A 15000-nucleotide genomic window follows, 5' to 3' on the forward strand; every position below is an offset into this window, starting at 1 on the left:
CAGTTAGTGTTCGGTTCACTGGATATCTGTGTGTACTGTTCTAATAACTGAATAACTCAGAATATATGTTTTATGTCGAGTCAGAGGGGTTATCAGGCATGTAATAACTGTATTAGTTTGTGGATAATGCTTAACGTTACAGGAGACAGAAATCGCTTCAAATGATTCAGTTCGATTTGGTGAATTAGTTCAACCAGTTCACTTAGAAGATCCGGTTAAAAAGAACAATTCTTTGGCGATCGTGATCACTGATGCATTAATAAAACACATTGTTTGGAACAAATGTGTTAAAAGAATAGTCTTGCGTGTCTGCTCGGGTCGTGTTTAATGCTGCCTCCGTGCTGCAGTCGTGTCCAGCCGTTGTTTTTGTGATGACTGGAGGAGGACCAGCTTGATCTGGCCAATGGCAGCAGGATTACAGACTCTGAGGTGTCGTATGGGTCCAACACCGGGCAGAGCCAAGTAAATAGATTTACATCTAAAAGGCTTGCAGTCTGCGTTAAATACATTTACAAAGATGAAAACAAAGGACCCTTTTCTGTTTCAGTTAGTTTAGTATGAATGCAATCCGCTTTCAGTTCTAGTTTTCGTTTTTATTTTCAGTTAACCAAAGTGATTTACAATTGTAGTTTGCATGTTTTCGTTAACTAGAATAACCTTGCTGTTATTGCACTATAAAACAACTGATCAAAAGTAGCTTATAATTTAATTTAATACTTTAATTTAATGATGGATTTCCAGCTTCCTTACTCCAGTCACATGATCCTTCAGGAATCACTCTAATATTAATTATTATTATTAATATTATTATTAGTAATATTAATTAAGAAATAGAGTAATATTTCATTCGAAACTACATACAGTAAGTAATAAATGTTTCATAAATATTTATCAATTCAAATAAACTATTTAACTTTTTTTTTACAGTTGTTTTACGCCTTGATGAACACAATAACAATATTTGAAATATTAAATAAAATTAATAATAAAAAAAATGACCCCAAACTTTTGACCGAGTGTATACATCATATTCATTCATTCATTTTCTTTTTGGCTTAGTCCCTTTATTAATCTGGGGTCCCCGCAGCGGAGTGAACCGCCAACTATTCCAGTAATTCCCCTATAGCGCATGTGTTTGGACTGTGGGGGAAACCGGAACATCCACGGAAAACCCTTGCCAACATGGGGAGAACATGCAAACTCCACACAGAAACACCAACTGACCCAGCCGAGACTCAAACCAGCGACCTTCTTTCTGTTAGGTCACAGTGCTGACCACTGCTCCATTGTGCTGCCGCACTCGCACATACATACCTGTACTTATACACACAAACAAGAACGCAGACATAATCACTCACATTCACACACACACACACACACACACACACACACACACACACACACACACACACACACATACACACACACACACACACATACACACACACACACACACATACACACACACACACATACACACACACACACACACACACACACACACACACACACACACACACACAAAGCTTTTTATAAATTAAGGTTTTTAATTGAAGCTGAAATGTCTGAAGCCATAATAAATATTGAATCTACATCATGAAAATGTCATGAACTAAGAGCAGCGAGTGTGTGTGGCTGTGCAAGTGTACTAGTGTAAGTGTGTGAGCTGGCTCCGGCTCGTCATCAGCGCTGTTTTGTGTTGTTGTGCAGTGATCTGGATCCTCTTCAGGCGCCACACTGGTCTGTCCGAGTCCGTACAGCAGAGAATCCACAGTGTCTGCTGGGTAAGAGCGCTCACTCCTACAGCAGCAGTAGTGTGCAGAGATGGATTGTGTGTGTGTGTGTGTGTGTGTGTGTGTGATGGCGTGTGCGTGATGATGTGTGATGGTATCTGATGGAGTGCGATTGAGTGTTTTGGTGTGTGTGATGGAGTGGAATGGTGTCTGATGGTGTGTCTGATGGAGTCTGATTGAGTCTGATACAGTCTAGTAGAGTGTGATGATGTCTGATGGAGTGCAATGGTGTGTGTGTGATTGAGTCTGATGGTGTGTGATGGTAGAGTGCGATGGTGTCTGATTAAGTGTGAGGGTGAGTGTGATGAGTGTGATTGAGTCTGATGATGTGTGAGGAATGGTGGTGATGTGTGATGGTGGTGAGGAATGGTGTGTGTGATGGTGTGTGTGATGGTGTGTTCTCCGTCCTCAGGAGAGTTTCTTACAGAGTTCTTCAAGATCTGCTGTCGAAAGGAAACTACGGAGGAGATTCTGGGCAGGAGCACAGCTGAGGAGGAGGGCAAAGGTCAGCTCATATCATACTGCTGTATTCATGCTCAACACACACACACACACACACACACACACACACACACACACACACACACATCTAGACCTGCGCCATACTGAGAAAATGTGCCATGATGTTGAACGATAACGACATTTCTTGAAATACAACCTTTCCCTAAACCGTGCTACATTTATTTATTTAATGATATTAAAATGAACAGGTAAGATACATTTTTAGATCTAATCAATTCTAAATCAGACCAAAAATAGTGTCAAGGTGGAGAAATCACTTTAAAGCTCATCAAAACACTGAGTGTAAACCTGATATGCAGATATTCTCACTCTGATTGGCTGATGTTGTCTCTACTCCGCCCATTAGGGTTCAGCTCTGAGCTCCAGCCAAAAGCACAACAACTATTGGGGAGGTGGAGCTAAAGATAGTAAGGCCCCATCTGATTGGTCAACTTTAGATAACTAATGAATGAAATGTAATTTATGAGAGGTCTGCAATGCGTGTACTTCATACACTACTATCACAATACTGATGATGCTGTGATGTATTGTGCAGCTGTAGTTTTCACTAAGTATCTTCACTTTGAGAAGGACATCTTCAGTCCTGTAGTTTGTGTTTTTAGTGGCAGCAGTAAAGCTGCTACATTTAGTTTTCTTCTTTACTTCTGCTCCAGTGTCAGAATCCATTATTAATGTAAAATAATGCAGAATACTTAAATGTGATAGGAAACGTTTGATTCTGTTAATAAATATTGTTTCACTCATTATTTAACATTTTAAAACAGTAAGAGTTGACGACAGTAACAGGGTTGAGGAGTTGACATCATGGAGTTAAGGAGTTGACAGTTACAGAATTGACTAACGGAGTTGATGAGTTAACGGTATTTGAGTTGAGTAGTTGGTGATAGCAAAGTTGGCTAATGGAGTTGACTGTAGCGGAGTTGATGTAGCGAAGCTGACTGTAGCGGAGTTGACTGTAGCGGAGTAGATGTAGAGAAGCTGACTGTAGCGGAATTGACTGTAGCGGAGCTGACTGTAGCGGAATTGACTGTAGCGGAGCTGACTGTAGCGGAATTGACTGTAGCGGAGTTGACTGTAGCGGAGTTGATGTAGAGAAGCTGACCTAACTGTAGCGGAGTTGACTGTAGCGGAGTTGACTGTAGCGGAGTTGATGTAGAGAAGCTGACCTAACTGTAGCGGAGTTGACTGTAGCGGAGTTGACTGTAGCGGAGTTGATGTAGCGAAGCTGACTGTAGCAGAGTTGACTGTAGCGGAGTTGATGTAGCGGACCTAACTGTAGCGGAGTAGATGTAGCGGAGTTGACTGTAGCGGAGTAGATGTAGCGGAGTAGATGTAGCAGAGTAGATGTAGCGGAGTAGATGTAGCGGAGTAGATGTAGCGGAGTTGACTGTAGCGGAGTTGACTGTAGCGGAGTTGACTGTAGCGGAGTTGACTGTAGCGGAGTTGACTGTAGCGGAGTTGACTGTAGCGGAGTTGACTGTAGCGGAGTAGATGTAGCGGAGTAGATGTAGCGGAGTTGACTGTAGCGGAGTTGACTGTAGCGGAGTTGATGTAGCGGAGTTGATGTAGCGAAGTTGACTGTAGCGAAGTTGATGTAGCGGAGTTGACTGTAGCGGAGTTGACTGTAGCGGAGTTGACTGTAGCGGAGTTGACTGTAGCGGAGTTGACTGTAGCGGAGTAGATGTAGCGGAGTTGACTGTAGCGGAGTTGACTGTAGCGGAGTTGACTGTAGCGGAGTTGATGTAGCGGAGTTGACTGTAGCGGAGTTGACTGTAGCGGAGTTGACTGTAGCGGAGTTGACTGTAGCGGAGTTGATGTAGCGGAGTTGATGTAGCGAAGCTGACTGTAGCGGAGCTGATGTAGCGGAGTTGACTGTAGCGGAGTTGACTGTAGCGGAGTTGACTGTAGCGGAGTTGACTGTAGCGGAGTTGACTGTAGCGGAGTTGACTGTAGCGGAGTAGATGTAGCGGAGTTGACTGTAGCGGAGTTGACTGTAGCGGAGTTGACTGTAGCGGAGTTGACTGTAGCGGAGTTGATGTAGCGAAGTTGACTGTAGCGAAGTTGATGTAGCGGAGTTGACTGTAGCGGAGCTGACTGTAGCGGAGTTGACTGTAGCGGAGTTGACTGTAGCGGAGTTGATGTAGCGGAGTAGATGTAGCGGAGTTGACTGTAGCGGAGTTGATGTAGCGAAGTTGACTGTAGCGGAGTTGACTGTAGCGGAGTTGACTGTAGCGGAGTTGACTGTAGCGGAGTTGATGTAGCGGAGTTGACTGTAGCGGAGCTGACTGTAGCGGAGCTGACTGTAGCGGAGTTGACTGTAGGGGAGTAGATGTAGCGGAGTTGACTGTAGCGGAGTTGACTGTAGCGGAGTTGACTGTAGCGGAGTTGATGTAGCGGAGTTGACTGTAGCGGAGTTGATGTAGCGAAGTTGACTGTAGCGGAGTTGACTGTAGCGGAGTTGATGTAGCGGAGTAGATGTAGCGGAGTTGATGTAGCGGAGTTGACTGTAGCGGAGTTGACTGTAGCGGAGTTGACTGTAGCGGAGTTGACTGTAGCGGAGTTGACTGTAGCGGAGTTGACTGTTGACTGTAGCGAAGTTTACTGTAGCGGAGTTGATGTAGCGAAGCTGACTGTAGCGGAGCTGGATGTAGCAGAGTTGACTGTAGTGGAGTAGATGTAGCGGACTTAACTGTAGCGGAGTTGATGTAGCGGAGTTGATGTAGCGGAGTTGACTGAAGCAGAGTTGACTGTAGCGGAGTTGATGTAGCAGAGTTGATGTAGCGGAGTTGACTGTAGCGGAGTTGATGTAGCGGAGTTGATGTAGCAGAGTTGATGTAGCGAAGCTGACTGTAGCGGAGCTGGATGTAGCGGAGTTGATGTAGCGGAGTTGACTGTAGCGGAGTTGACTGTAGCGGAGTTGACTGTAGCGGAGTTGACTTTAGCTGAGTTGACTGTAGCGGAGTTGACTGTAGCGGAGTTGATGTAGCGGAGTTGACTGTAGCGGAGTTGACTGTAGCGGAGTTGACTTTAGCGGAGTTGACTTTAGCGGAGTTGACTGTAGCGGAGTTGATGTAGCGGAGTTGACTGTAGCGGAGTTGATGTAGCGGAGTTGATGTAGCGGAGTTGATGTAGCGAAGCTGACTGTAGCGGAGCTGGATGTAGCGGAGTTGATGTAGCGGAGTTGACTGTAGCGGAGTTGACTGTAGCGGAGTTGACTGTAGCGGAGTTGACTGTAGCGCAGTTGACTGTAGCGGAGTAGATGTAGCGGAGTTGACTGTAGCGGAGTTGACTGTAGCGCAGTTGACTGTAGCGGAGTTGACTGTAGCGGAGTTGACTGTAGCGGAGTTGACTGTAGCGGAGTTGACTGTAGCGGAGTTGACTGTAGCGGAGTAGATGTAGCGGAGTAGATGTAGCGGAGTAGATGTAGCGGAGTTGACTGTAGCGGAGTTGACTGTAGCGGAGTTGACTGTAGCGGAGTTGACTGTAGCGGAGTTGACTGTAGCGGAGTTGACTGTAGCGGAGTAGATGTAGCGGAGTAGATGTAGCGGAGTTGACTGTAGCGGAGTTGACTGTAGCGGAGTTGATGTAGCGGAGTTGATGTAGCGAAGTTGACTGTAGCGAAGTTGATGTAGCGGAGTTGACTGTAGCGGAGTTGACTGTAGCGGAGTTGACTGTAGCGGAGTTGACTGTAGCGGAGTTGACTGTAGCGGAGTAGATGTAGCGGAGTTGACTGTAGCGGAGTTGACTGTAGCGGAGTTGACTGTAGCGGAGTTGATGTAGCGGAGTTGACTGTAGCGGAGTTGACTGTAGCGGAGTTGACTGTAGCGGAGTTGACTGTAGCGGAGTTGATGTAGCGGAGTTGATGTAGCGAAGCTGACTGTAGCGGAGCTGATGTAGCGGAGTTGACTGTAGCGGAGTTGACTGTAGCGGAGTTGACTGTAGCGGAGTTGACTGTAGCGGAGTTGACTGTAGCGGAGTTGACTGTAGCGGAGTAGATGTAGCGGAGTTGACTGTAGCGGAGTTGACTGTAGCGGAGTTGACTGTAGCGGAGTTGACTGTAGCGGAGTTGATGTAGCGAAGTTGACTGTAGCGAAGTTGATGTAGCGGAGCTGACTGTAGCGGAGCTGACTGTAGCGGAGTTGACTGTAGCGGAGTTGACTGTAGCGGAGTTGATGTAGCGGAGTAGATGTAGCGGAGTTGACTGTAGCGGAGTTGATGTAGCGAAGTTGACTGTAGCGGAGTTGACTGTAGCGGAGTTGACTGTAGCGGAGTTGACTGTAGCGGAGTTGATGTAGCGGAGTTGACTGTAGCGGAGCTGACTGTAGCGGAGCTGACTGTAGCGGAGTTGACTGTAGCGGAGTAGATGTAGCGGAGTTGACTGTAGCGGAGTTGACTGTAGCGGAGTTGACTGTAGCGGAGTTGATGTAGCGGAGTTGACTGTAGCGGAGTTGATGTAGCGAAGTTGACTGTAGCGGAGTTGACTGTAGCGGAGTTGATGTAGCGGAGTAGATGTAGCGGAGTTGATGTAGCGGAGTTGACTGTAGCGGAGTTGACTGTAGCGGAGTTGACTGTTGACTGTAGCGAAGTTTACTGTAGCGGAGTTGATGTAGCGAAGCTGACTGTAGCGGAGCTGGATGTAGCAGAGTTGACTGTAGTGGAGTAGATGTAGCGGACTTAACTGTAGCGGAGTTGATGTAGCGGAGTTGATGTAGCGGAGTTGACTGAAGCAGAGTTGACTGTAGCGGAGTTGATGTAGCAGAGTTGATGTAGCGGAGTTGACTGTAGCGGAGTTGATGTAGCGGAGTTGATGTAGCAGAGTTGATGTAGCGAAGCTGACTGTAGCGGAGCTGGATGTAGCGGAGTTGATGTAGCGGAGTTGACTGTAGCGGAGTTGACTGTAGCGGAGTTGACTGTAGCGGAGTTGACTTTAGCTGAGTTGACTGTAGCGGAGTTGACTGTAGCGGAGTTGATGTAGCGGAGTTGACTGTAGCGGAGTTGACTGTAGCGGAGTTGACTTTAGCGGAGTTGACTTTAGCGGAGTTGACTGTAGCGGAGTTGATGTAGCGGAGTTGACTGTAGCGGAGTTGATGTAGCGGAGTTGATGTAGCGGAGTTGATGTAGCGAAGCTGACTGTAGCGGAGCTGGATGTAGCGGAGTTGATGTAGCGGAGTTGACTGTAGCGGAGTTGACTGTAGCGGAGTTGACTGTAGCGGAGTTGACTGTAGCGCAGTTGACTGTAGCGGAGTAGATGTAGCGGAGTTGACTGTAGCGGAGTTGACTGTAGCGCAGTTGACTGTAGCGGAGTTGACTGTAGCGGAGTTGACTGTAGCGGAGTTGACTGTAGCGGAGTTGACTGTAGCGGAGCTGACTGTAGCAGAGTTGACTGTAGCGGAGTTGACTGTAGCGGAGTTGACTGTAGCGGAGTTGACTGTAGCGGAGTTGACTGTAGCGGAGTTGACTGTAGCGGAGTTGACTGTAGCGGAGTTGACTGTAGCGGAGTTGACTGTAGCGGAGTTGACTGTAGCGGAGTTGACTGTAGCGGAGTTGATGTAGCGGAGTTGACTGTAGCGGAGTTGACTGTAGCGGAGTTGATGTAGCGGAGTTGACTGTAGCGGAGTTGACTGTAGCGGAGTTGACTGTAGCGGAGTTGACTGTAGCGGAGTTGATGTAGCGGAGTTGATGTAGCGGAGTTGACTGTAGCGGAGTTGACTGTAGCGGAGTTGACTGTAGCGGAGTTGACTGTAGCGGAGTTGATGTAGCGGAGTTGACTGTAGCGGAGTTGACTGTAGCGGAGTTGATGTAGCGGAGTTGACTGTAGCGGAGTTGACTGTAGCGGAGTTGACTGTATTGGAGTATTGGAGTTGACCAGCTGCCGTTAACTGAGTTGATCGTAACTGAGTTTTCCATCATTGTGTGCTTTAGCTCCAGATGCTAACCTCAAACTCCACATGAGTGTCTGAAACACAACGTCATGCATTTTCATCACATTGTTGTTTTTGAAAAGTGACTGAAATATGACAGTAGCAGAGTCGACACATCATCAATCTACTGAGAGGAGAGTAATGACACGCCCTAATGCCTTCCAGAGTTTCTCACCACAGGAAGTGACAATTGTGCAGCCCCAATCTGAAGTGTGTGTGTGTGTGTGTGTGTGCGCGTGCGTGCGCGCACGTCTGTGTGTGTGTGCAGAGAACAGTGACATCACGCAGGCGCTGTCGAAGCTGACGGAGCCGAGTACTGCTGTGCCGATACACAAGCTCTCCGTCTCCAGTATGGTCCACAGCGCCCGCAAGCGCATCCGCCGGCACCGCCGTGTCCCGGAGTCGCCGCTCAACAACGACGTGCTCAACTCCATCCTGCTGGTAAAACACTGAGCATGCTGGGAAATTACACACACCTCTCGGTTCACACATGATGATTCCCTCATCAATGTCTGACACTCTACACTGCTGAACACAAGGAAATAAAGATGAACCATAATCATCACAGTTTCCTCCAAACCCAGTTTACCACACATAAAAACACTTTATTTTATTCTTATAGAGCTGCAACTTTAGCAAAATAATAATAAAGTTAATAATAAAATTAATAATAAAGTGAAATCAAACTCTAGACGGGTGGTGTTCTGTAGTTTACCTGCTTCAGTAAAGTTGAGCGAACTTACACATGCATTAATGTCTGTGAACGCTGACGGTCACACACACATACACACACACACACACACACACACACACACACACACACACACACACTGTGCGGTTAAAAGATGTGTAATATTTGTATTGTTTATTTGACATGATCCATTTTCTGCTGCTTTGTATTCCTAAATTAAATGCATTTCTGATATGCTGAAGCTGAAGGTTTGACATCATTGCTTTAGTCTTCAGTGTCACATCAGAAATCCCACCAAAAATATGAAGCTGAAGAGCAGATCGTTCGGTTGGTCTGGAATAAAAGCTATATTTTAATGAATGTATAATCTGCTGTGGTCAGTATTATTCTCTGCTAAAGTATTATTGGCCTCTTTTAAAGGTGCAGTGTGTCAGTTTCACTCCCAGTGGTTGAACTAGGTATTGCACTCCTTGATCAAAACAGATGCAAGAGCAGGTTGCCAGATTGACGACCAACAGTAGTGTGCCTGACTATCGAGCCTAAAGGCTGATTAAAAGTGTGTTCTATATAACAGCGATAGCACATGATAGAGGGAATATTCTCCATATTAAAGGGCGTTGTCTTACAACACTTCACCTGGAATTGATGCATTACAAACAGCTTCAATTTCTCACAGCTGAACAACAGAACACTGACACCGCTCAGCTCAGCTACAGCTCAGGTGCTTTATTCAGTGTTAAACGCTAATAATGTGAGTCTACAGGACATCTATCAGCACACTACTGACAGCAGCAGCAGAGAGTTCAGCTCAGATCTGCAGAATACAATAAAGCGTCTGAAACTGAACTTCAGAGCTGAGACTCAGAGCAAACCAACACATATGAGTGATTCAGCATCTACATTTACTCATGTTCAAGAGCTGTAATGTGTGTTCATTTGATGATAAAGCTCAGCGTGTGCTGGAGTGCAGTGAGTGCTCTATTCTGTGCTGCTGAATGTCTGTGTTTACATTTCTGCAAACAGTCAAACTGCTCATCACTGCGCATCTCATCATGTAGTGTGCTGTCAGGACACGGGGTTACAGTGTGACCTGCTCAGCTAATGTTCACACTCCTAATGTTTATATTATTTGCTCATTAATAACCTCATGTGGAACTCTGAATCTGCGGCTCATTTCAGAGTCTGCTGCTGTCCACCAGAGGGCGCATTTCAGTCACAGACGCACACTGTGAGAGTCTTCCTGACTGAATGAATGAAATACGCTGTTTTCCACCATCTGGCAACCCGGTGCTGGAATATAATTGGCTAAACTGGCATTGGGCGGGTTAAAGAGAGCAAAACAAAGACAGCTGCTCCGGCACATAACACACATGTTGACAGCAGAATATCTGACTTGTGTCTCAGATAAACAGGAGTGTTCACTGAGCATGTTTCTGAATATCTGCACACAGATGATGCTGTTTATATGATGCAGAAGAGTCCAACACTCTACAGCAGCAAAAAATATACAAAGAATAGAAATACACCACCGTATGTCACACTGCCATCACGACAAAGACAAATGAAATCACCTATTATTAGCAGTTCGTTATTAAAGCGATTCTGTTCAAAAATCTCTTTAAAATGCTTCTCTGAGAGTCAGTCTCGCAGATGTTGAGGGGATCTGCTGTTCTAACATGCAGTGTGAGTAAAGGATGGACCTGGACTTGAGCTTTTGTGTAGAAAAGATTAGTTGGATTTTACTTTAAAAGCATGCCAAATGTTTAAATGACTGTTTACATCTGCGGGTGATGTGACAAGTGACTCTGTGTGTGTGTGTGTGTGTGTGTGTGTGTGTGTGTGTGTGTGTGTGTGTGTGTGTGTCAGTATCTGTTTCCTGACGCAGCTCTGGATAAAGCAGACGTAAGTGAGGTCAGACCACCGCAACAGAGCCCGGACAGACAATCAGAGGATTACGTGAGTCTAAACACACACACACACACACACACACACTCACTCTAGAGGTCTGCATTCTCGGAGTACAGCGGGACCCGACCAGGTTTCTTGCAGCGCAGGAATAAATTTCCGAATGAAGCGCAGGAGCGGTCGGTAACTAGTGTAATTTGAACAGGAGCGGGCGGTCTAACAAAAGAGCTCCTGACTCCTGAGCGAGCGAGCACGCGTATATATGGATGTGTGTGAATGAGAGAGCGTGATGCTGTGTGTCGCTTACTTGGTGCTGTTTATGTTTATGTGTGTGTGTGTGTGTGTGTGTGTGCGCGTGTGTTTATACAGACGGCTTGTTATCTGGACTCTGTATCATGGAGCTGGGTGGTTTTTGGTTTGGCTTCTTTGTTCGCGAACACATCACTAAAACTAAAACCTGGTAGGAGCGGGATTAAAAATGTTGTCCCGCGCAGATCTCTAACTCACTCACATTACAGATGCACTGAAACCCAAATTCAGGATGAATTAACATTTCTGAATAGTGATGTAGCGCTTCACCTGACTCACGATTTGATAACGATTCATGATACTAACCTCACCTCACGGTTTAGTCACGACTTTTAAATAAAATTGAGACAGATTTAGGGTGAAGAGCTCTTTCATTTTTCTCAAACACTGCACTTTTTTTTTTTTACATTATAAAATCTTTTCTGCAATAACTAAATTATAATTAAATAAAATTAAGAACTAAATTAAAACAAGATCCAAATGAAAAATCAGTAACAGAAACTGGAGAAGACTCTATAGTAAAAGCAAGGTACAGCTGTGACAGTGCTGGGATTTGAGATATTTTTGAAACAGGAATATCAGCAGATCTGTGTGTTCTGGCATGAGCTGAGCTCTCTGCACATCTACAGTGTCTCCTGCTGATGAACAAACTCTTACACTGAGGACTGAGACGGCTGCTGTGGAGAGGAAAGCCTTTCCCAAAGCAGAGAGAGCAGCGTGTACAGCGCTGGTCAATAGGCCCTCTGCTCCAGGAGACTGAACACTGGCATAACACACTGATGATAATATATAACATCTGATATAATTAGCAAATGAGTAAAATATGCATGAACTAATGCGAAACAGAGAGGGTAAAGTAATCTAATAGCTGGATCTGGAACAGCTCTCTCTCTCTCTCTCAGTCTGTCTTCAGGCTCTGCTATGAGGACACTGACAAGATCTACAGAGATCACACGCTGCACCAGAGCGAGCGGAGCTGCAAATCATCTGGTCCATGTGGTTTGGCTTATTAGTAGTGTATTTGCGTATAGAAGTGTGTGACGATAGTTTTCTGTTGTGTTGACGGTTAATCTGCATCATTTCTGCAGTATTCTCACACAGTCAGGCGCACTTCACTGCTGTCATTTCACTCTTGCTCGCCGCTGATGTGCAGGTAAAGCGAGCGCAGCGCCCCCTCTGTTCTAAACATGTATCGCTATTCGTTCATCATGTCTCCCGGTTTAAATCACCGCATATTTGATTACCTTTTTAACCGGTTCACGGTGAATCATTACATCTCTATCTCTAAATTTTATATGATCAAAGGTCAATGCAAAGGGAGACATTGGCTTTTACAGAGTTAGCTTAGCAAAGCCCAAGCAAACAAAGTTTGGGGACTACAAAAACATACAGAAGGGTTTTAGTAGCAGACCAAACTAAATTGTCATCTAAACACTGCTATTTTCACAGAGCTGCTTCTGTTTCTCTATATATGCTTATAAGAAAAGAAGTGCCGGTAATAATTATACGTTAATAAGCAGTTTATAACTGCAACTACAGATGCTCTATTCTTTACTTACAAACATATGTAAAATGTCCTTAATGATTGTACTTTCATACTTTAATGATTTATTTTTCATTACTAAATTACGTATCGAATTATTTACAAACCATTTGTATTTAAGAGTAGTCGAGGGTTTTTAAGATCATTCAGAATGAGTTAGTAAATGATTAATAAACTATTGAAATCAATATTTATGTGTCTTATTATTCAGGCGTATTCAGGCGGGCAATTTTGCAATAAAAAAAAAAAAGTAATAGAAAATGCATATATATATATATGTGAGTGTATATATATGTATGTGTGTGTGTGTGTGTGTGTGTGTGTATATATATATATATATATGTATGTATATGTATGTATGTATGTATGTATGTATATATTTTTTTTTTATCACAAATTTGTCCGCAAATTTCTGGGAATTTCCACCACAAAATCAGTCATTTTTATTGTGAAAAATTACAAAAAAACTTGAAAGACTAGGGGGTGAAAATAATAATGCTTAATTTTTTATTTAAAATAAAGATACAATGCACATGCCATTAGAGTTGTTTGTTTGGTAAACAAAGCAGGTCTCTCATTTATTACATCTGCAGAAAATATTACCTGGATATAAAATCAGTATATGTCTGTGTCTGCAGATTCCCTGAGGGTTTAGGAATAACTAATAGAGCAGTTAATATCACAATAACAGGCAAGCCAGTAGTTAGGTGTGAATTGTGTCCTAAACTGAAGTGCTGGTGTGTGATCTGCTGCGCCTGTGCTTCAGTTGAGCACAAATAGACTGCTCTTGCCATTGAAATGAATGGCTTTCATAGCGCAGTGCGTTCTGTGTCCAGTGTGAACAACACTTTACACCCTGCAGAGTGAGAAACGAGAGTGTGTGTGTCTCTTTTGGTTTTATTTCTTGTATTTTATCTTTCCTCTTGTTTATGTAGAGCTCTGTGAATGACCATCATGTGTGTAAACCTGCCGTCTTTGAGCAGAAAGCCAGAAAAACTATCATTTTTAGCTGATAATTTTAGGATTCTGAATTTTCAGTGCGCCCTGATTGTGAGCCCCTGTGCTGTTGATCTGTGTGTGTTTGAGTATGTGTGTGTCTGTGTGTGCAGCATCTCTACAATCAGCTGAAGTCGTGCCCGTCAGACAGCCTGACGCACCGGCTGGCGCTCTGCATCTGCATGGTGAACTTCCATCACGGAGGAGTGCGCGCCGTCGCCCACCTGTGGCAGGAGTTTGTGCTGGAGATGAGATACCGCTGGGAGAACAACTGCCTCATCTACGGGTCTGACACACACACAAACAGACACACACACACACACACACAGACAAACACACACACACACACACACACACACACACACACACATGCACAAAATGTCAATAATAAAATCTCGTCAGGCAGAATATATGTAAATCTGCATGCAGAAAAACTCAAAATGTGTGTTTGTGTGTGTGTGTGTGTGTGTGTGTGTGTGTTTGTTTGTTTGTTTGTGTGTTTCAGACTGGCGAGTGGACCTCCTGATCTCAGGTGTTGTCTACTTCATCAGAAACTACAGGTGAAGACCCACTGCAACTGTCCAAAACACACACTCTCTCTCACACACACACACACACACACACACACTTCTTAACTTAACACAGAGGAGACCAGGGGAATACGTGACTGAATATAATGTCTACACACACCTCTTTATGCGCGTGTGTGTGTGTGTGTGTCCGCCAGATGCTGAACTGCTGCATTGAGCGCAAGAAAGCAAGGGATGATGGGAAGAAGAGCAGCTCGTCAGACGGGGCCCGAGACCGGAGCCGCGGAGCACCAGAGGGGGCAGGGCCAGAGGGGGCGGGGCCTGCAGAGGCTGCTGGGAAATCCTGGGACTCCTGGAGCGACAGTGAGGACGAGTTCTTCGAGTGTGTGAGCGACACGGAGGAGATGAAGGAGGACAAGGAGGAGGCGGAGAACAGGAGCAGGAGCAAACCTGAGGGACGTCTGCAGCCGCACGGCACACACACACTGCTGAACACACAGGAGCCGCTCTACATACCCATCACACAGGTGAACACACACACACACACACACACACACACACTGCTGAACACACAGGAGCCGCTCTACATACCCATCACACAGGTGAACACACACACACACACAGCAAGAGAGCCCACTTCAGCAGGTGCAGGATGTGTCTACACGCGCAGGCCTGTGTGCTGCAGTCACTATATTCATTACTCGCCACTAACAGAGGGACCCAGCGCACAGCCCATAATATAAAACACAGAAATGTTCCGCTAATAATTCACTATAATATATATTGTAAA

General features: G+C 45.1%; 1 protein-coding gene across 7 annotated transcripts in view; it reads left to right on the forward strand.

Moving 5' to 3' along the window:
* Positions 1 to 15000, forward strand: part of rab3gap1 (RAB3 GTPase activating protein subunit 1) — a 64663-nt gene that overhangs the window by 21373 nt on the left and 28290 nt on the right. For all 7 annotated transcript variants that reach the window (XR_015498965.1, XR_015498964.1, NM_001077788.2 and 4 more), the window contains 7 exon segments: positions 1711 to 1784; positions 2206 to 2298; positions 8505 to 8677; positions 10794 to 10883; positions 13794 to 13966; positions 14186 to 14240; positions 14408 to 14737. Coding sequence is in view for 5 of the 7 variants with exons in the window: in NM_001077788.2 (NP_001071256.2) it covers positions 1711 to 1784; positions 2206 to 2298; positions 8505 to 8677; positions 10794 to 10883; positions 13794 to 13966; positions 14186 to 14240; positions 14408 to 14737 (988 nt within the window). In the remaining 2 variants the exon portion in view is untranslated.

The sequence above is a fragment of the Danio rerio genome, chromosome 9 (genome assembly GCF_052040795.2).
Source record: "Danio rerio strain M-AB ecotype USA chromosome 9, GRCz13ab, whole genome shotgun sequence".
Lineage (NCBI taxonomy): Eukaryota > Metazoa > Chordata > Actinopteri > Cypriniformes > Danionidae > Danio > Danio rerio.